Source organism: Talpa europaea (genome assembly GCF_964194135.1).
Source record: "Talpa europaea genome assembly, chromosome: 2".
Classification (NCBI taxonomy): Eukaryota; Metazoa; Chordata; class Mammalia; order Eulipotyphla; family Talpidae; genus Talpa; species Talpa europaea.
In genome coordinates this window covers 83,204,531-83,226,651 of record NC_140068.1, presented here as the reverse complement: position 1 = coordinate 83,226,651, position 22,121 = coordinate 83,204,531, and the positions used below count along the sequence as shown (strand labels likewise).

Sequence of the window (22,121 nt, the reverse complement as noted above, 5' to 3'; positions counted from 1 at the left end):
TTCCTTCCTTCCTTCCTTCCTTCCTTCCCTCCCTCCCTCCCTTGCTCCTTTTTCTTTTTCTACAATGTTAGCTTTCTTTTCTTGGATACTTGCACCCCTATGTTTATAATAGGCAAAAGATGGAAATGACCCAAATGCTCAAAAATAGATGACCGGATCAAGAAGATGTGGGATGCACACAGGAATACTATGCAGCAATCAAAAAGATTTACATTTAATGTCGAAAGACCATGTCACTTGGTATTATTTCAGCAAGCAGATTTTCAAGCAGTAAGGCCAGTGGAGTCCATACTTGTGTTTTCAAGTGAAAAATAAAGAATGGATATGAAATTTGATAGCAGGCAGCTGCCATTCTTCCCAAAATGGCCTAATCTAAAGATACCAAATGTCAAGAATAATAAATTCTTCAAGGATGAGTTTCTTTCACATAATTCACCCAGCACACAAATGTCACAGAAACCAAATATTTATTGAATTGATATGCATTTCTTTACAAGGAAAAGTAAATAAAAAGCAGAGTGAAGATATCTCTGGGTTTAGAAGTCAGATTACTCATCTATAAAATGGGAACAATAATCAAGACAATACATTTTTTAATAGGCATGTTCTGTGAATTAAATAAGTTATGTTGAATGCAGTTTATAAACTCTACAGTAATATATAAATATAATGACTTCTATAAGATTGCTCTTTGACCTAATAAGATACAATAGAAAGTCATTACAAAAGAATCACTCATGTAAGGATTATGTTAAAAATAAAAGGTAACTTTTTCTTTAATGAGCAAATCTTTTCATGAGGAAATTACAGGTGTACTCTGTACTTTTTTTATATCGTAACTTATTGGGAAAATCTATATATAGTAGCATTTTTCAGGATCTGAAAAGCTCAGTTCCTGCTATATCATAGTCCTACACTCTCAGCTTACATCACCATTCTGGAGGAAACCACGTTGATAACTAAACACTTTCATTTTAGGGAATAGTCATAATATACATCTACTCTCCTGGATCTTGAGCCAAGTCCAGCAAGAAGGTCATATGTTCATGACCAGGAACAAAATAAATCAGACCTTAAGAAATAGTCTGTCATTTCCCCTGTTTTAATTTTGAGTCTGACTGAATACTGTTATGGAGGTAACACTCTGATAGCAGTAATTCTGGTAACTTTGGCTAAGGACCTAAGTCACAATTCATTGCCACATAAATAGGTTCAATTATTTTATTCACTTTTGAATTTTATTTTCTGGTGCTCAAGTCAATGCAATGCTAAACTGATTAGGATTAGTCAGCCTTTTTTTAGGTAAAGTTTATTTAAAAAGAAAATAAATAGATTCTTAAGAAACATTTCTAATAAGTATTACTATTTTTAAAAATAATACATTTGTCTAGAGTTTCTGACAAAGTATTGAACATGTCTTATAGAGTTTTGAAGGATAAATTTTTTAATATTTTAAAGTGAAACTGTAAATCACACTTGGAGCATGACAGCATTCTTAAAAGTAAGCTATTGAACGTAAAGCTTTTTGGAAAGTATGTATCAGATGTTGAAATAAACTGTAGACATGGCTTTGCTCTCTTCTCAACATTATAATTGAGAGATTCAATTTTAGAAAAAAGCTAAAACAAAAACAAGATTTTACATAGATTGCTGCTTCTTTTCCAAACACTTCTCAATATCATCAAGCACTTGGATGGCAGCCCTTGGAATTCGAGTACCAGGACCAAATACATTGGAAACACCAACTTCAAACAGAAATTCATAATCCTGTTGAAAGAATTTGTTTCATTAATAAAAGACACAATATTTCCAATTTCAAAGAAATGAAACAAAAAGACAGAAAATCCTGTTCTTTCTTCTTTGTTCCCTCAAGCCAAAACTTCCTCAATGCAACTTTCTCAATGAGCACACCATTTGGATCTGAGGTAAAAAAACTCCTCCTTGAATGGAGCTACTACCAACAGCCACTAGCACCACATGTACATTCAGAGTCATTAAAAGAACAAACACACACGGCCCGCTTCCCAAATACCCCCTTGTGTTGTCAGGATGAGAAGTAGTATGACCCACTGACTATGAACTTCTAAGCCCAAAACCTTAATAATTCTGTCTCACCTAAATTTTTACTACTTGTCATTTTTTGTTTTAAATTTAGTATATTAGTTTTGAGTTTGTAAGGCTAATATTTTTTCCTAGGATTCTGTCTGTAAATAGTGAATGGTGGTACTTTGAATTTGACTTCACAATGCAATTAGAATTTCTGTAAGTGAAGACTAGCTTTCACAGTCAAAGTATGAGTGAAAAGATTCCAAGCACACAAATATTCTCTAGGCTTTCGGCTATTTTATCATCAGAACACTTGAAGTTATAACTGACTTTAGGACATGTTCTAAAGCCATAATCCTTATGTGTTAGTGCAATTTCAGAAGAGTGTGCTTTGTACTTATTGTAGCTCCCTTTGCAATAGCACTCATTTTCATCCTCAAAAGTGATCACATTAGGATGATAAATTATATGGGCATGCTAATTGTCCTCCAACCATTACTTTTTTGTCTCTATTATTGCCTTGTAATATTTTTCTAGTATTATTACTGCAATGGTACTTAACACATTTTCTTAAGCTTTTCATTTGTAGCATGTGAATTTCTAAAGGCAGAGATCATGTCTAATCAACTTTGTGTTCTCAGCACTTGATACATAAAGACATTCAAAATGTCATTGTTCTCGGGCAGCTGCTATAGACTTCACAGTTTACAAAAAAAGTTGAAGAAATAACATTTATGTCCAGTTGGAGATGGTCAAACTGATAGGCTATATCCTTTCTGTCTTTCCTAGTAATTATGTGTACCATTTGTTCTGACATCTGAGTTGTGGATTTGGAATGGAAGACTCAACTGGGAGAGGAGTATAAAATGTTGCAACTAGAGAAAGGATTCCTGAATTACCTAAATCTTAAACAGGTGTTATAACATTCACTATAGTAAATGGGTAAAATATTAGAAATAAGTGAATCTGAATAAAGGGTATAAAGTGATTTTTGTACTATTTTCATTTTTGCACCTTATGTTTGTTTGAAATTATTTCCAAGAAAAAGTTATCATTGTGAAATGTCCTCACCACTGAGCTGTGTCAGGGACATCGCATCACCCTGTTTGATGGCAGCAGGCATCATAAGGCTCTAACCTTGTCTAAAATTCTTGGAAGGCACTACTGGTAAAAGAGTTCAAAGATCCCAATTGTAGTGACATATTCTAATAAGGAAAGACTATACTTACTTAATGGGGCTACAGAAACTATAAGCTCCATAATGGCATGGCAAAATCTGTCTGATTAACCACCATACACTAGCTTTCTAATTTGAAATCTAAGCAACTTTCAGTTAAATAACATTTTATACATTCACTGAAAACAAATAATGAGAGAAATACATGGGTGTTGACTACTATAATTATAAAGGATACCCATTTTAACATATAGTGTATCATTACAGAAAATGTTTCTTAGTCTATAAACTCATGGTGGTGGGGAGGGGGAGTATGGCAAGCTATTAATGCTCTAAGTAATTCAAATATCCAGAGCACTAAAACAACTTATATAAGATACACTTCTTACAAATATCAGCTCACTTATATAAGAGTCCTGCATTTTTTTCTCAACTTACATTGCAATTTTAATATTTTGAACTGCCTAGTTAATTTGGTTCTTAAATTTTAATATCATGCCCAAGGGCTTTGGTATTATAGACTAAAACTGCAATACAGATAGAAGTTATTCACAGATAGCAATAAAGAATAAAGCAAGTCATATTCCCAAATAGTAATAATAGGCACGTATTTAACAAAAGCAGTTTTGTGTTGACTGTATCTCATTTAGTACTGTATGGTTAGAAAGAATAAATAGTAGTTAGTTTGCCAGTACCACATTATCACCAATATCAACTCATAGTTATGTATTTTCTCATTTCATAAGTAGATTATAAATTCAGTATTTCATGTTGAGTTATAATGGAGAGGAAAAAATGTATACATGGACACAATGTTATATTTCATGAATAGATTCCTTTGATGAGCCTTGGTAGCATCTATATATCATTTACTTAGAACAATCTCAGAAAAAATAGTATATAAATATCCTATTCCTTCTCCACCAATGTTTATTGACTAGGAAAAAAGGTAAATCTCTATCTAGGGAGGTATTCTCTCATTGCAGGGAGATATTCTCTCATAGAAGCTTTGTAAACTATTTAATTATTTATAATAATTATATACAGCCAGAAGAGAAAGCAACATTTTCCATTTATATAGAATTTACTTCATAAAATCACTACAAAATAATTTGACTATAAACCTACAATAAATTTAACTTTAGTAAAAATGTACAGTAAATTAAAAACTTCATATAAGCTATGGTTACTCAAGAATCCCATCAATGTATTAAAAAATATAGATGAAAAATACCTGTGGTGGTATCACCCCTCCACACATGACAAGAATATCTGGCCGCCCAAGGGAATTAAGTTCCTTGATGAGCTCAGGAACTAAGGTTTTATGACCAGCAGCAAGTGTGCTCACACCCACAGCATGCACATCTGCATCCACTGCCTGCTGGGCTACTTCACGGGGAGTCTAAACAGGAAGTAAAGAGACAAATCGTTATTTACTCTGAAAAATGTTTTAAAAGTATTTACTACGTACATCAACTACATCTTTAATAATATTCTGCATTAAAAATCTTAAAATGAATATAGCTTTTCATATATTATTCTCAAATCATAAATGCCACTAGTCCAATTGATACAATAAATACTAGTGCTTCATTTGCTTCTTACAGTATTATATTTAAATTAGATTTAAGTTACGCCAAAGTATAGTTTCCTCCAAAATCTTCAAGACAAAGAAGGAAAATAGGTAAAATATATTATCTTTCTTCATCATAATTTTTTTTAAAGATTTATTTATTTATACAAGCACTGGGTACAGTCAGAAGCACGGGAGGGCGCAAGAATTCACCAGAGCCAGAGCGAGAAGCAGAGCAGGCAGAAGGACCGAAGTACACTGCTGAGGGAAGCAGCGGGCAGCAGGAGAGGGCTGCGCGCCATGTGGGACCCTCCTCCGGTGGCCAGGGAGCAGCCGGGGATCAAACCGGTGCTGCAGAGGCTGCGGACAGCTTCGCAACCCAGCGCTCAACCGCTGTGCCACCAGGGAGGCCCTCAATACACTTTAGTAAGTGATTTTACTTAGAAGTAAACTTTCTAAAGTATAAATTTGATTGTGCCACTCTTCCTAAACACCGGTGGGATAAAGTCCAAACTCCTTAGAAAGTCATATAAAGCTACTCATAATCTACACCCAGCACTGTATTCTCATCTCATTAAACTTCTTGCAGTTACTTTAAGGCACTATGCCTCCTTACACTGTTTAGCTCTGTAATTCTTCTTAGTATGCCCTTCCCTGTCTTGCACTCCAGGGTTCTGAAAGATACAGTTCAAGCTTTAAGTTCCCAGATAAGTGAAGTGCTCACCTTATTCAAACTTTAATTATGATAATTATTATTCTGCTGTGATTACTGTCAAATAAATCTCTCTCTTAGGACTCAATAATCTCCCTGAGAAAAAAATCGTATCTTATTCAACTCAGAACCTGGCATATGGTAGATGATCAATAAATATGCAATATAAAAGTTATTACAATGTATTTTTCAGCAAAAGATATTTTTGAAGTGAAAGACTATTGTTTTATTTCTCTATAGAGATTCCAGCCTCATGTATTTCCAACAAATTATTTTCTTATTTAGGCCTAATATTCTATGAATAAATACTACTAGACAGTACAAAAGAAAGAATATTTAATTATAAGTTGAGCCCATTCTGATGCTTGATTTCCTTTTCAAAACTCTTCATCTATCCAATGTGGGTTATCTTTCCCACAAAATATTAGCCACATGTCAACAGATAGAACATCATCATCTTTGAAAGTGATTTAATAGTTTCAGCAGCCTAAGAAAAGTTTTAGCTCTGAACTCACATTTTACTTTTACAGAGTCTGAGTAAAAAGTACATTAACATGAATTATATTTTATTCTTATAGCTGCTATAATAATGAATACATGCTTTCAAAATGAATTAGGAAATTTGTTCAGTATGCTTTTCTTTTACAGTTTTATAAACATTAACTTGACATATCATTTAACATTTTTTCTAATTGTGACTTCTTTCTCCAAAAAATTTTAGTACCTGAAATAGAGGACCTATGTCTACATCAAAACCAAGATCAGCAAATCCTGTAGCAATAACTTTTGCTCCTCTGTCATGTCCATCTTGTCCCATTTTTGCCACAAGAAGACGAGGTCTACGACCTTCATGTTCCATGAAATTCTGAACCCTAAGAAACATTTTAAAATACGAGAATAATTATATATTAATTGTCCAAAGGTAAGATATAAAAACTATCACTTATTTGCATCAAATGTTTAATCATATTTTGTTAATATCTCTATTTCACATAAATAACTCCATCAAATGAAAATATTTACCTCCTCCCTCCCCTCGGAGGAAAGTATGAATGATTACACAGTTTGCAAGCCCATAAAATGGAGAATATTACAGTAAAGTATGATGAGAAAAGTGACCACAAGGTCATGACAATTTATATTTCTAAATCTTGTTGTGGCACTGTTATTTACTGTCAGTTCAATGAAGACTGACTTTAATTTATGCATAGATGGCAACCCAATATTTAATTTTACATAGGAAAAATAACATCTTAGGATTATTTCAGCAATTACATAATACAAATAAAGAAAAAAATATTAAAGTCTAACCACACTAAGATTAAAATGTACACACCTGGAAGATATGAAGCAGTATCAATGTTAAACATTTGTTTGAGATGAAAAACTCCTAAAATGGACTACGGTTAAAGTTAAAAATATTTACAGACTAAGAGGAAAGTCAACTTAAGTATTTTCCAAGCGGTACATAAGAAAATTAAACACCCATTAAGTTCATGAAGATTAAGTTAAAAGACAAAATTCTGTTTTAAGATACTTCACATAATACCTCTTGATAGCAGATGATATCTCTTTACTTTCTCCAAATTCCTGACGATAGGCTCCACTCACCATGCGATCATTAGCTTTATGTTCACCAAATACCTTTTTCATGGCATCTGTGATTTCTCCAACTGTACATCTAAAATATTAAGTGGAGGTTCTACTAACATCATTACTTGAAATAAAAATATTTACATTGATATTCAGCATAATTAGACATATTTTATCACCTGAAAAAAGGGCTGTCAAAAATCTAAATGAGACTGCTTTTTTCTGTATTCATAAACACATCTTTACTCAGGATACTTATAAGTAAGCCTTCATACACAGTAATCCTTTTAATATTTGTCAACCAAAAAAAAATGATTAAATTACCTAAAATTATAAAAAGATAAGCATCTGAAAATGGATAAAGAAGATTCCCACAGATACTTTCTGATAAAAAGTAAATCTTTTGGGCCTCCCCAGTGGCGCAGCGGTTGAGCGCTGGGTTGGGAAGCTGCCTGCAGCCTCTGCGGCGCCGGTTCGATCCCCGGCTGCTTCCCGGCCAGCGGAGGAGGGTCCCACATGGCGTGCAGACCTCTCCTGCCACCCGCTGCTCCCCTCAGCAGTGTACTTTGGTCCTTCTGCCTGCTCTGCTCCCCGCTCTGGTGAATTCTCTCACCCTCCCGCGCTTCTGACTGTACCCAGTGCATGTATAAACAAACAAGCAAACAAACAAACAAATAAATAAATAAAACATGCCTCTATAAAAAAAAAAAGTAAATCTTTTACAGCATATTTCATCTATTTGTTTATTAACTCATTTGACATGCACTGAGTGCTTAATTAGTGCCTGACCCTGGCAATTACCAGACATACAATGATAACTAGGACAAAAATGAAGTACCTGCTCTCTAGAGCTTATCATGTAGTAGGGATACAGACAAATAATCAATAGTAACATAATTTGATATGGCAATAAGTACTATGAATACCCTAATATAGGCAAAATGGAACGGGATGACGGGACAAAAGATATTGGAGATATAACTTTTAAATTAAGACCTAATGGGGTCTCCCTGGTGGCGCAGCAGTTGAGCGCTGGGCTGCGAAGCTGCCCGCGGCCTCTGCAGGGCTGGTTCGATCCCCTGCCACCGGGCAAGGGTCCCACATGGCGCGCAGACCTCTCCTGCCACCCGCTGCCCCCCTCAGCAGTGTACTTCGGTCCTTCTGCCTGTTCTGCTCCCCTCTCTGGCTCTGGTGAATTCTCTCACCTCCTGCATATCTGACTGTACCCAGTGCTTGTATAAATAAATAAATAAATCTTCAATAACTAACTAACTAACTAAATAAATAAATAAATTAAGACCTACTGATGAAAAGAAGAAACCCAAGGAAAAATGGGAGAGGCAGAGAACAGTGTTTGATAAAGGAAACACTAAATGTAAAGACTCTGAGAAGTAGGAAAACATGTTTTGTATCCTAAAAATAAAAAAGCCTTTAATTGGCATAGTGAGCATAGTGAGGATATAACATCACAGAGGTAGGCAAAAGTCACATCTAACACAATCCTGCAAGCCATAAAATTAGGTTTAAATTTAAAAGAAATGGGACAGCATTGGAATATTTTAAGTAAAAAAATTCATCTAATTTCCTTCAAGAAATTAAAACTGAAAAAAAAACCCACCTAAATGATTTCTCTATGCCTTAAGCAGTTCAACACACATGGCAGAAAAGTTCATTATATTAAACAATAAATAATAAAAACAAGAATAATTTAATTAGTGACATTATTATAAACTCGGGGAAAAAATTTTCATGGGTTGCTCACTTTTCTGCATGTCTGATGACACAAAGAAGTACTCCTTATTCTGGACTATCTTTTCAAAGAAGTCTGTATAGCCAAGGAAAAAAGATGTATTGTCTACTTTTGGACAATGTATAGATATGCTTACTGTCCAATACAATATCTCCCTATATTTGAAAGTACATCAAACATCAACCTGCAAATCTTTGAAATGGTTTCATTACATAGCTTCAAACATCTGAGCCACAGGGAAGGATACAAGCACTCAAAACCTGAATGTTTAAATGCACAGATGTTTCAGAAAAACAAATTTATGTTGGTTTCTAATATTTTCTTTTAGTCTCACATGGTTCATAGGATCAACCTTTTATTTAAATACACTCTGAAAAACTAAACTGGCCAACTTTTTGTATTTGGAAACCTCCAAACTTATACATCCTCACCTTGCACGAGCTGCATCCACAGCAAGAGACAGAATGTTTCCATCTCCACTGGCAGCACATTCAGTCAGTGCAGTAAGACAACGTTCAGCCAAAGCTTGATCCCTGCTGGATTTGACCTTATGGAAAAGGGCAATTTATGTGAGTAAATAAAACAGAGATGAGATTAAACTTATAAACATCATAATGGAAACTGTTCAATCCTAACATCAAAAATACAATATGTATCCTATCTCTGAATTTCATTCTTATTATTAAATAACTCATTTAATAAATAAGCATTTAAGCACTGTCCAAAATAATACTACACTCTGTATAAGCCTGAAAAATCAGAAACAAACAAGGTAATAAACAATGGTGCTAACATCCCTATTAGTACTTGCTACTTAAGCTTTTCAAACATAACAAAACATTGAAGACAAGTGGATCTTGTATATGAAGATATTTAAAGGAACACAAAAATAGTGACAAGAAAAAAGAACAGATTGGAACTTAGAAAATATTTTAGTTACATTTTAGGTGTTCCTTTGTCAATTAAAAATATATTAGTAATAATATGTATGTACACTGCTACTGTGTATATTTAAAAATGATGCTGAGAGTGTAAATGAGACAGAGATAATGAGAAATACTGAGATCGACAACGAAAAGCATCATCATAGTTTTTCCTCAGGTTCTAGTTTTGCTCTGCCAACAACCTTCCTAAACAAAGTTCCAACTTAAAATGCAATTATCTTCTAAGCTTTCACTACCTATGAGAATCTAAACTATGGGGGCCTCCCCGGTGGTGCAGCGGTTGAGCGCTGGGTTGCGAAGCTGCCCGCAGCCTCTACAGCGCCGATACGATCCCCAGCTGCTCCCTGGCCACTGGAGGAGGGCCCCACATGGCGCGCAGACCTCTCCTGCCATCCGCTGCTCCCCTCAGCAGTGTGCTTCGGTCCTTCTGCCTGTTCTGCAACCCACTCTGGCTCTGGTGAATTCTCTCACCCTCCCGCACTTCTGACTGTACCCAGTGCTTATATAGATAATTAAAAAAAATAAATCTTTAAAAAAAAAAAAGAATCTAAACTATGAGACTGCTCAAGTTGCCATAGAAAATCACATAGTCTCTATAAAGCAGAGGTGGAACAGAAAATTTATACTAAGGGTATGGAAAAATCCAACTCAATTATCACTACTGAATTTCTCTCTTGTCCCTAAAACATTAGCAATACTTATGGTAAATGGAACCATTCAATCTATGAGTATAATGGGCCTCTCCTGGTGGGGCAGCGGTTAAGCTCTGGGCTGCGAAGCTGCCCGCAGCCTCTGCAGCGCCGGTTTGATCCCCGGCCCCCGGTGAGGGTCCCACATGGTGCGACAGACCTCTCCTGCCGTGCCCACTGCTCCCCTCAGCAGTGTATTTCGCCGGTCTGCCTGTTCTGTTCCCCGTTCTGGTTCTGGTGAATTCTCTCACCCTCCCGCACTTCAGACTGTACCCAGTACGAATACAAAAAAAAAAAAAAAAAGACTCAATCTATGAATATAGAGTTACTAAAAGTCTACAGTATAAGAGAAAAGGAGTTTTTGATATAAAATAAATACTGAGACTTTTGTGATCACTGAAAATAAAATGCTACACCATAAATAGGACCTTTTAAAAAAAAACTGCAAAATTCGAGAGGAGCCATTATCTCTTCACTGAAAATGAAGAGGAAATAATATCATTTAACAAGTACAATTAACTCTAAAGGGGGGAAAAAGGTATTAACTATGTATTAAATCTAACTGGACAAAGTCTATCAGATTCTTAAAGAACATTTGAACTGAGAGGAAATAAAATCATTCCTTAAACAATCACAGCCAAAGTGAACAAAGAAAAAACATTAAGGGATTTCAATTTTCCTATCTTACAAAAGTCAGAAGTTAAGAGACCAAAGTAGTTTCATACACATAGATTACAAAAGAAAGAATTAATGATTTATTTCATAAGCTTTGGATCATCTCAGTGAGAAATTGGAAATTGGAGAAATAGTACTCGTTTCAATCAAAATAAATATAGGTCATTATAAATAGTAGTTTACTATATACTACCAAATATACTTAAGTAAAAAAATAAGCAGAACGGAAATAACTTTCATAGTAGTAACAGAAACTACAGTCTAATGGAAATAAACTACAGTGAGAAGACCTGAGTTCAAATACTGATTGTGAAGTTTATTTTGCTTTTAATTTTAAATGAGTTACATAATTACTATGTTTTAGAACCAATCTATAAATTATGGGAACTATAATTAGTACAGTGTGTTGTTATTTTTTTAAAGATTTATTTATTTATTTATACAAGCACTGGGTACAGTCAGAAGCTCGGGAGGGTGAGAGAATTCACCAGAGCCAGAGCAGGGAACACAACAGGCAGACCGATGAAATACACTGCTGAGGGGAGCAGTGGGCATGGCAGGAGAGGTCTGTGCACCATGTATGACCCTCACTGGTGGCCGGGGATTGAACCGGCACTGCAGAGGCTGTGGGCAACTTCACAGCCCAGAGCTCAACTGCTGCACCACCAGGGGAATCCCTAGTACAGTGTGGTTTATATAACATCTAAGTTTCACAGAAGCAGATAACATGATTTAAAGAATGAGTTTTGGGTGTCAAAAAAATGTAGATTTGAGCTTAGCTGGTCAATTATTTATCTAGGACAAGTATCTCAATGTCTCTTTAGTCTCCTTATCTTTAAAATATTGGGAAATAATATCTACCTCATGTGTCCTAAGGATTAAGCAAGATAATGAGGGCTTAACTAATGCTCAGAACAAAGAAAACACTCAGTGAATAATAGCTATCATTACCTTCTTAAGCTTCTCAATCTGCTTATTACGCACTGAAGTATTATCAATTGCCAGAACATCCACAGATTCTTCTTGTTCCAATTGGTACTTATTTACTCCAACAATTACTTCAGAACCTGTTAGTTTCCCGGAGGAAAATAACATATAGATTCTATTCACAAATTATTGTCTAACAGTATTGAATTACTACCTATTTTTCGAATTACCACCTATTTTTCTTATAATTTTAATATATTTTTAAGTAGTACTCTTAATTCTTAAGGAATCTTCAGTATAGATTAGCAAATACATCAGAATCTCTGTAAGGGAGAACTTCTATTATTCTCCCAAAATACATATTTTTCCAGAGTTTCTAGCAAACTTTAACACTACAAAATTCAAATAGTATTAACAGCTATTACCTAACATTTGAAAGGTAGAAGGTTAACATCCAGTAGCTTTTCTAATATTTTCTTGAATTCTCTTATTGCCAGTCACTTTTAAACAAACAAAAGACCCTTTAAAATACCTTTATTATAAGCAATAAATCAGATTACACTTTCTTAACATGATTAAGAACCTACTTTGGCTTAACCTAGCAGAGTTACTCTAAAGATATTCTATCACACTTGGACCATGTTATAGTCCTTCTTATTTCATTTATGGAACTTATTATAATCTATAATGATTTTATTTGTTTACTGGTTCATTTTCTCTCACTAAAATATAAGCTCTACAGATGCATAAATCAAGTCTGTCCTGTTCACAGTTCTATACCCAGACATAACACAGTGCCTCAAATACTACTCTAAATAAAAATACTAGTGTTGACTGAGTGAATAAATGAATATACCAAAGAGGAACACAAAAACCAATAATGTCATCTTCAAAAATCTGAAGATACACACACACACATACACACAGAGTGAACATGACTCCACACATACTTTGAGCATATGCTCCCTATTGCATCCATGCATGCAATACAGAAACAGAAAGACAGATATGGACAAAAGTATTTTATCCACTTCATTTTCCCATTGTTTTTGTATAATTGACAGTATGTTATCTTCAAGCTGAAATTAATATTTCTTTGAAAATATGGATTTCATATATAAACTTTTCCACCTTATCTTACCAGAATCAATTCTAGCTTGCCTTCGGGCAGCACATTCTTCAATTCGAAGTTTAGGTATCCCCTCTGCTACAGCTTTGGCCATTCCACCCATCTCTTCAATTTCATTAATAAGCTAGTAAAAAAAACAGATTAATAAAACTCAAAGAGGATATGAATATGTTTTTAGAAACATATAAATTTGTTAAGTTAAATAGCTGCTAATATTAATAAATCATAAACTCTTAGTAGTAAATTTATCATAATAAAGGAATTAGGTTAACAAAGAGTTTTAAGTTACCTGAAAAACAACAGAAAAACTAACAAGTATATTCTGAAAAAAACAAGAAGATATACTGACTCAAGGAAGCAGGAAAAAAGAAAGCAGAGGACAAATAACCAGCCTTTTAATTTGTAAGTGTCTTAGTAATAGCTGTTTTTTCAACTCTTTGAATATACACAAATACAAATGTATTTTTAAATTAAGTTTCAGTCTTGAAACTTTAAAGTCAAGTAACAATTTCCCTTTTTGTCCCATTTTATAAGTTTTGATAAAACCTATCAATGGTTTATTAATCTCTATTTATCTGTAAATCCTAAAAGCAAAGTTTCAAAGAACAGAAAGTAACCTTCAAGGCAGCATTATAAACGTCATTTGTGAGCGATTCCATCATATATGAACCTCCCCAAGGATCAGCCACTTTGGGAATCCCAGATTCTTCCTGAATGATGATTTGTGTGTTCCTGGCAATTCGAGCACTTTTCACAGTTGGCAAACCCAAGGCTTCATCAAAAGAATTTGTGTGCAAAGACTGAGTCCCTCCAAACACTGCTGCCATTGCTTCTACTGCAGTACGAATAATATTATTATAAGGATCCTAAAACATTTAATAAAAAAACAAAAAACAAGTCAGTTTATACATATTGCTCATCTAGAAAAGATGATATGATTAAAAAGTGTCTGCATGCTTTTTTTGGTAATATCTATATATGGCTTCAGACTATCCAATAAGTGTAGACAAAGAAGTAATGAGCTAGCCTTAAGAGTCAAAGTGTCTAACCTGTGTTTAGGCACTAAAACATTCTCTTATAAATCTTTGAAATATTAAATATCTGTTGCTTTTATTTTTGTATTGGCTAAATACGCTTTTGTAAGTGTATCATGAATATGTACCTTACTAAAGCCAACATGTACTAGTTACTTTGTATACCTCAAAGTATCTATTACAATGATATGCATAAAACAGGCACTCAATAAATAATTTATAGAACAGATGAAGAATGGACTGTGAGATTAGAAATATCGGTACTAGTTCATTCCATTTCTCACTGTGATTTGGGAAAGACACTGGACCTTTATGAACTTCAGTTTCCTTCACTGTAAAAATGAGGAGGATAAGACAAAAATGATTATTATAGTTCCTTCTCACCCTGAAATCTATATTTCTCCATTTATGAGGACATGAAACTATATTTAATATGGAGTATATCAGTTTTCATTTTTTAAGAGTATAAAAGCAATGTAACTCTTTTAAGTTATTTTTAAATCAAAATAGTTTAATATATAAACACATGTAAAAAATATTACAGTACACAATTTTTAATAAAATGAAATTCAGTTAAAATAAATTACCTAAGTGATAACTGTCCTTAGTCTGTTTGCAGACTATAAAATAAATATGTATAAATCTGAATTTTAATTTGCCAGCTTCATGTTAAGAATTTTAAATTTTAAAATAATTTGACAATATTAATTAAATTGTGATTTGTATCTCCTCTCATCATCACATTTTTTTCTTTCAAAAAGTACATGCACATTACAAGTAAGCTGATTTAAAGTGATTTCACATTGCTAACCACTAGAGGGAGCCAATTTCATTTGTTTATTATTATATGTATAAAAACAAATTTAAGTGGACATTATGCTTCACAATAATTATGATTTTAAAATACTAGCAGGTAGGTTATTAAATACATTTCCGGACTGTGTGATGTTGCTCAGAGTAAATTATATGACTTTATTAAAATTCTACACTTTAGGGCCTCCCCGGTGACGCAGCGGTTGAGCGCTGGGTTACGAAGCTGCCCGCAGCTTCTGCGGCGCCGGTTCGATCCCCGGCTGCTCCCCGGCCACCAGAGGAGGGTCCCACATGGCGCGCAGACCTCTCCTGCCGCCCGCTGCTCCCCTCAACAGTGTACTTCGGTCCCTCTGCCTGCTCTGCTCCCCGCTCTGGCTCTGGTGAATTCTCTCACCCTCCCGCGCTTCTGACTGTACCCAGTGCATGTGTGAACAAACAAACAAACAAACAAATAAATAAACATGCCTCTATTAAAAAAATAAATAAAATAAAATTCTACACTTTAAATTATATATATACATATACCTGCTCAGTAAGTGACCATCCCGATGTCTGACAATGCGCTCTTAGAAGAAGAGATTTAGAGTCTTTGGGATGAAACATTTTCTCTATTAAGTGGGCCCAGAGTCGTCGCCCAGCTCGCATTTTTGCTATTTCCATATAGAAGTTCATCCCAATTCCCCAGAAGAAAGACAACCTAAAATAGTAATATTAAGCCCAGAATTTGATTATATACAATATGAAACAGAAAATAAAATTATACAACATACTAAAACATACTACACATAAACATACTAAAAATATACCAAAATCAATGTGCATATTTTATTTGCAAACAATTTAACTTGAATTAAAATAAAAGTATAAAGTAACTTTTAACCTAACAGACAAAAGTACAGTTTTATGGGGCCTCCCCAGTGGCGCAGCGGTTGAGCACTGGGTTGCGAAGCTGCCCGCAGCCTCAGCAGCACCGGTTCGATCCCCGGCTGCTCCCCGGCCACCGGAGGAGGGTCCCACATGGCGCGCAGACCTCTCCTGCCTCCCGCTGCTCCCCTCAGCAGTGTACTTCGGTCCTTCTGCCTGCTCTGCTCCCCGCTCTGGCTCTGGTGAATTCTCTCACCCTCCCGTGCTTCTGACTGTACCCAGTACTTGTATAAATAAATAAAATAAAAAAAATATAAAAAAGTACAGTACAGTTTTATGTATAGAGAAGATATCACTGAGATTATTTGCTTTACAATAAGTAAATTACTGTAAATAACTGTGATCATTCACTTTATAGTAAATTTTTGTTAGGAAAGAAACTCCTCTTATATCCTTAATTACACTTTCTAAATATATATATATATATACATATAAATATAAACATATATAAATAAATATATGTGTATTTTATATATATACATATATAAAAAATCAAGAATACCCAATACATAATGTAGGATTTATAATATAAAAGGAATTAAACCACAAATTCCCTTGATTTGGATAGCAAGAAAACTTTCAAAGAATGTGCATTTGCTATAGGTATATTTTGCCAATTGTCCCTAATCTTAGTAATCCCTTTTATCTTTTTTTTAAATATTTTATTTTATATAATTCTTACATCATTTTTCATTTTTGCACAATGTATGCATTTTCAATTTGGTTATAGTCCCCATACAATTGCACCCCCCCTTATTTTGACCCTAATCCTTCCTCTCCCCATCCCTCCCCCCCCCCCGTAGTATGTCTCTGGTTTATAGTTGCTTGTTGATTTTGATTTTTACTTTGTAGTAATTAGTCTTTTTCCTGGTCCCTTATTTAGGTTTTCTAAATTCCTGCTATGAGTGAGACCATCCAGTATTTTTCTTTTTCTTTCTGACTTATTTCGCTGAGCCTGATCCTTTCTAGCTCCATCCATGTTGCTGCAAACTGCATGTGTTTATCTTTTTTGATTGCTGAGTAATATTCCATTGTGTATATGCACATCTTCTTGATCTAGTAATCTATTTTTGGGCATTTGCATTGTTTCCATAGCTTAGCTATTGTAAATAGTGCTGCTATAAACATAGGGGTGCAGGTGTCCTTTGGAATTAATATTTCTGTGTTATTTGGGTAAATACCTAGCAGTGGAAATGCTGGATCATACGGAAGCTCTATGTTTAGTAGGTCACGAAATCTCCACACAGCTCTCCATAGTGGTTGGACCAGTTTACACTCCCACCAGCAATGCAGGAGAGTTCCTTTTTCTCCACAACCTCGACAACATTTGTTGTTGCTAGTTTTTTTTAATATGTGCCATTCTCATCTTACACCATCCCTTTTATCTTAACTGTAGCTAATTTATATATTTAGTTTACCTGCCTGCATCCAAAGATACAAAGATTAAAATCCCTTGTATTAAAATAGGCTCACCTTTAGGGAAAAAACTAAACCCTAGGTTTATTAAAGAAACTAACCCTAGGTTTATTATTTAGTTTTATATACACGTGCAAGATGTAGTTAAAAAACTTATCTCAGGATTTTTTTTCCACACTTAAAAATTACTAAAGATCCCCAAAATGTTTCTCTATTTGGATAATTTATATATCAATTCATTTAGAAATAAAAATAAACTGACAATATGTTAATATGCTATTTTTATTAAAAAATAGAACTTGTTAAAACAAAAAATGTAACAAAAAATCATTATTTTACATTTTTACAAATCTCTTTATAATATGTAGCTTAGTAGAAGAGAGTTGGAGTCTCATATCTGCTTCTGCATTGATCATGTTGCAGATATGCTAGAAAACACCACTGTATGTTTTTGAGAGAATGAAAGTAAACAAGACAAATAAAATCTTAACATAATCATGAAAAGAATTCTGACCTCAAAGACCCCAGGAAGGGTTTCAGTAACCTCCAGGGGTCCTTGAATCACACTTTCAGAACTACTGTCATGGTAAGTATGCAACAACCACTGGTATAAAGAAACAGTCACTAGTCTATATATAAATTCCGAAAGTGAAAACCATGTTTGTCACATGTTTCATTCACAGCAAAAAAAAGTTAGTGTTTGGCCCAGAGCAAGGTTGAGCAATTAACTAATCATCTGACTCACTTAAATACTTCAAAAAATTCAGTTAAGTTCTTCCATATATTCCTTTTTTTAGTTGTTTCTACATTTTTATACAACATTATTAACAAGTTGTTTTAAAATAGTAATGTTTTCAATAGTACTGTGCATTCCAAAACATTTATATTACAGAAGTGATAAGAAAACTGGATGACTTCTGTTTAAAATGGAAAAAAGCAAATCTGTCTTGAACCTTATTTATATTTAAGATTTGTCAAAATATGCCAGTTGTGTTCTCTGAATAAATAGGAATAAGATTCCTCTAATTTACTAATAAGTATGATCAAATTTAATACCTGGTTTTTCATTCCAAATAGTTTTGGCGTATTTTCTCATTGTCACTCAGATACAATATGAGAATCTAATATGACATTTATATGTACAAATTTATTGTATCAAATATTTTTCTGTATACTCATACAATGGTCCTATGAATTTTCTTGATGTTGAGACAGTACCTGAGTTTAATTTACTCACCTGGGTGCAAATTCATCAATTGTCAGACCAGCTTGGAGTCCAGTTCTACAGTACTCCAATCCATCTGCTATAGTATAGGCCAGTTCTAGAATGGCATCAGCTCCTGCTTCCTGCATATGGTATCCACTAATTGAAATTGAATTAAATTTTGGCATGTGCTATATGAAATAAAAAAAAAGTAAATTTTACAATAGTAAAAGTTTAAACTTTGAAATTGGCTAGCCATTCTCCACACTTATCCTGTAATATGAAACATAAATTCAAAGTGCCAATGTGTAAGGACTTACATTTCTAATCTACTCCCACTATTATATGTGTCCACGATATAAACAGAAGTTTGATTTGTTCCTTCTAGAAGTTCACCTTAAAAGTAAGAAGAGCAGGGTTGTCTCTCCATGAAACACACCTGGCCCAACTACTTCGCTAACCATAAAGTGGCACACTAACAAGAGAAGCCTGGACTAAGGTCCATGGAAGTTTGATACAACCAAAACCCTGATGGCCTCCTTGCCAACATATTATAAATGAAAAAGAACTGACTCCTATTTAGTTGAAGCTGTATTTGTACATATTTGTGTGTGTCTGTTTATGTGTCACATACTGCTAGCTAAATGTAACCTATCTATTTATATGTTCTTGAAATTGAAAGGTGATGAATATACAATTCTATATAATACAATTCACGAGGGTAGATAAAATCAGTGAAAAGAAATAAAGTTGCAAATTATAAAGACTAAGTATCAAATGAGGAGAGAAGGCAATGCCTACAAGAGTTCTGAGATAATCACATTTACAAGAGATTAAAAAAGAAAAGGTTTGATGGTAGAGAATTTTAAGGTATATAAAGAGATGGAGAGCACCGCCAGCAAGAAGCAGTGTAAATGATAGGGGAAATACATATAAATTACTTAGAGGAAAATGAATAAACTTTCTATTTCCCCATGGAAGGACTGCTACTAAATATAAAAACATTGTAAGAAACTTTTTCCACCACTTGGACACAGAAAGATGAACCTAATTCAGGTATTAAATATTAGGAACTTGCATTTTGATTGCAGATATAAGTGATGTTTTTAATTCAGTATTTAGCAGAAATAAAGCTGACATTTTGCTCCTCATCTGTCTTACACCAGTGTCTACTTCAAAACTGAATCTGAACCCCAGAGAGACTAAAGAAGTATAAATTGTGATCACTCCCCAATTCTAAAGATTATCAAGAAAAAAATTTCAATAATAAAATATAATAAACATCTAATGCCCTGAGTCCTACAGTCCTTTCATTTTAATTTAATGAAATTAAAAAACAAAATAATAAAGCCACACACATACAGAGCCACACTCAGATTCAATCATCAAATTCAAATTAGGTTAGGGTATATTACAAAAACCCTACATTTAAAGAAATATAGAAAAATCTATAATAACCACAGAGGATACCTTTGCTGTATATTGGAAGATGTCAGCAATAATTTTCATAGATGGTTCTGGAGGAAAAATATAAGTATTTCTGACCATAAACTCCTTTAGTATATCATTTTGGATTGTACCAGTAAGTTTCTCTTTAGGTACACCTTGCTCTTCTCCAGTTACTATAAAAGTTGCAAGAACTGGAATAACTGCTCCATTCATGGTCATAGAAACTGACATTTTTTCTAAAGGAATTCCATCAAAAAGAATTTTGGTATCTTCCACAGTGTCAATAGCAACTCCAGCCATTCCAACATCACCACGAACTCGAGGGTTGTCTGAATCATAGCCACGATGTGTTGCAAGATCAAAAGCAACTGATAATCCCTGCTGACCAGCTAAATATGTAAAAAAATGACATAGGATTAGTTTGGCATCAAAGTAAACTGACCTACCTTTTTGCCTTTAAACTACCAAAAGTGTTGATTCATCTCACTATTGTGTCTTTTTATAACATTTTAAACTGACACATGTCAAAATAAACTAAAGATACTTCATTTCCTAAGAGGGTCAGTTATTTCCCATGTGCTAAAAATGCACAAATGGAGTTCCAGACCTTCCTATAAGAAAGAATTAAAGGACCAAAACACCTCAGTTATCTCAGGTTTATCCAAAGATTTTTTTTATCTTCACAGCTTTTGATAGGAATATTTTTAAGATTCATAAAAGATCTGGCTATTTATATATATGCAAGTCAATATAACACTTGCATTAAATTTGCTTATTTATTTTTGTTCTTTATTTACTATGGTCATAACTAGATGCTTGGGCTACTCAAATATTCTGGAAATAGAATTGTGAAAACTGCCAAAAACTAAATACAATACCAGTCCTCTATGGGCAATCCAAATATAGAGATCCTCAAAGTTAGGATTCAAACAATATGGTTTTATTACAGATCTGAAAAAGATTATAGTTAAAATGATTTTCAGAGACTGTTTGCTTGTTGCACTGAATATTTCTGTAGCATATTACTACTTATAACTTTCTTTGGGACCATGTGAACCATTTCTCCCTCCAATTCTTACTCTAACATGTTAGAGTTAATTTAATGTTAATTAAATTTTTTCAGAGGCAAAGTCAATGACTCTTCACCTATTTCCTTTTATACAATGTGCATGTAAGTATTGTTTTCTCTCAAGATTTTGGTGTTTTAATCTGGCTCACTATTTTTTTGATCACGGAAGTTGAAAAATTCATTTTTCACAGGATAGTCTACTGAATTATTAAGTAACTATATATTATCTTTACAAAGATTAGCCAGCTTCCCTTCAAAAAAAAACCTATGATTAGGAAATATAGATTTACTCATAAATATTATATCTCATATTAAAATCTCACCCTTAATATTGTCCTTATAGAATTTATTGCTCTCTTCCACAGTACTAAATCCAGCATACTGGCGGATGGTCCAGGGCCTAAAGGTATACATGGTGGGATATGGTCCACGTGTGAATGGCTTCACCCCTGGAAGTTCTTCAGGTAAATCCTTGGTATCTCTGCTGGAATATAAAGGCTTTATGGAGATTCCCTCTGGAGTGTGCCATATTAGGTCTTCTGGGTTTTTGCCTTTCAGCTGCTTTTTAGCAAGGGCAGCCCATTCTGGATGAAGAGGTTGTTGCTGGTGTAGAAGTCGCTGCCATATAAGCTTGGAGCTGGATGATTCTTTCAGCTGCTTCAGGTGATGAGGTGAAAGCAAAAAAAGCCGAGTCTTAGCCCTCAACATGATGGAGCATGGAAAATACCCAACAGGAACAAGAATTGACCTAGGGAAAAAGCACAGTGCGTATGTATTTATAAGAGAAGAAAATGGGAGCTATTGGTGAAAAGGGGAAAAAAGAAGAAAGAAGATATTAGTGTGATTTCACCTCTTCTTTCCTGTTTCCTGTTCCTGATAGTTCATAATATTAGCCCAACTTCTCCACAACTAGTATCACTGTTCTAATTGTAGTCTTCAACACCTCTTAGCTGGTTACACTGACCATTCTTGGCTCCCCATAACCACTTTGCACAAT

The 22,121-nt window shown here is 34.2% G+C and overlaps 1 protein-coding gene across 2 annotated transcripts; it reads right to left on the bottom strand.

Annotated features, from left to right (window-relative positions):
• Positions 1 to 1,638: 1,638 nt before the first annotated feature.
• MMUT (methylmalonyl-CoA mutase) lies at positions 1,639 to 21,832 on the bottom strand (the record flags this gene model as incomplete). Of its 2 annotated transcripts, none has more annotated exons than XM_084256538.1 (12): positions 1,639 to 1,767; positions 4,458 to 4,625; positions 6,233 to 6,373; positions 7,051 to 7,189; positions 9,283 to 9,398; positions 12,111 to 12,226; positions 13,228 to 13,339; positions 13,833 to 14,081; positions 15,588 to 15,759; positions 18,640 to 18,797; positions 20,077 to 20,444; positions 21,448 to 21,832. In XM_084256538.1, the coding sequence occupies 12 exons, from the start codon at positions 21,830 to 21,832 to the stop codon at positions 1,639 to 1,641; spliced, it is 2,253 nt and encodes a 750-aa protein (XP_084112664.1). The 2 variants fall into 2 exon arrangements, with proteins under 2 accessions (XP_084112664.1, XP_084112663.1); XM_084256537.1 differs by having other exon boundaries at positions 6,233 to 6,380; positions 7,058 to 7,189.
• Positions 21,833 to 22,121: the final 289 nt, after the last annotated feature.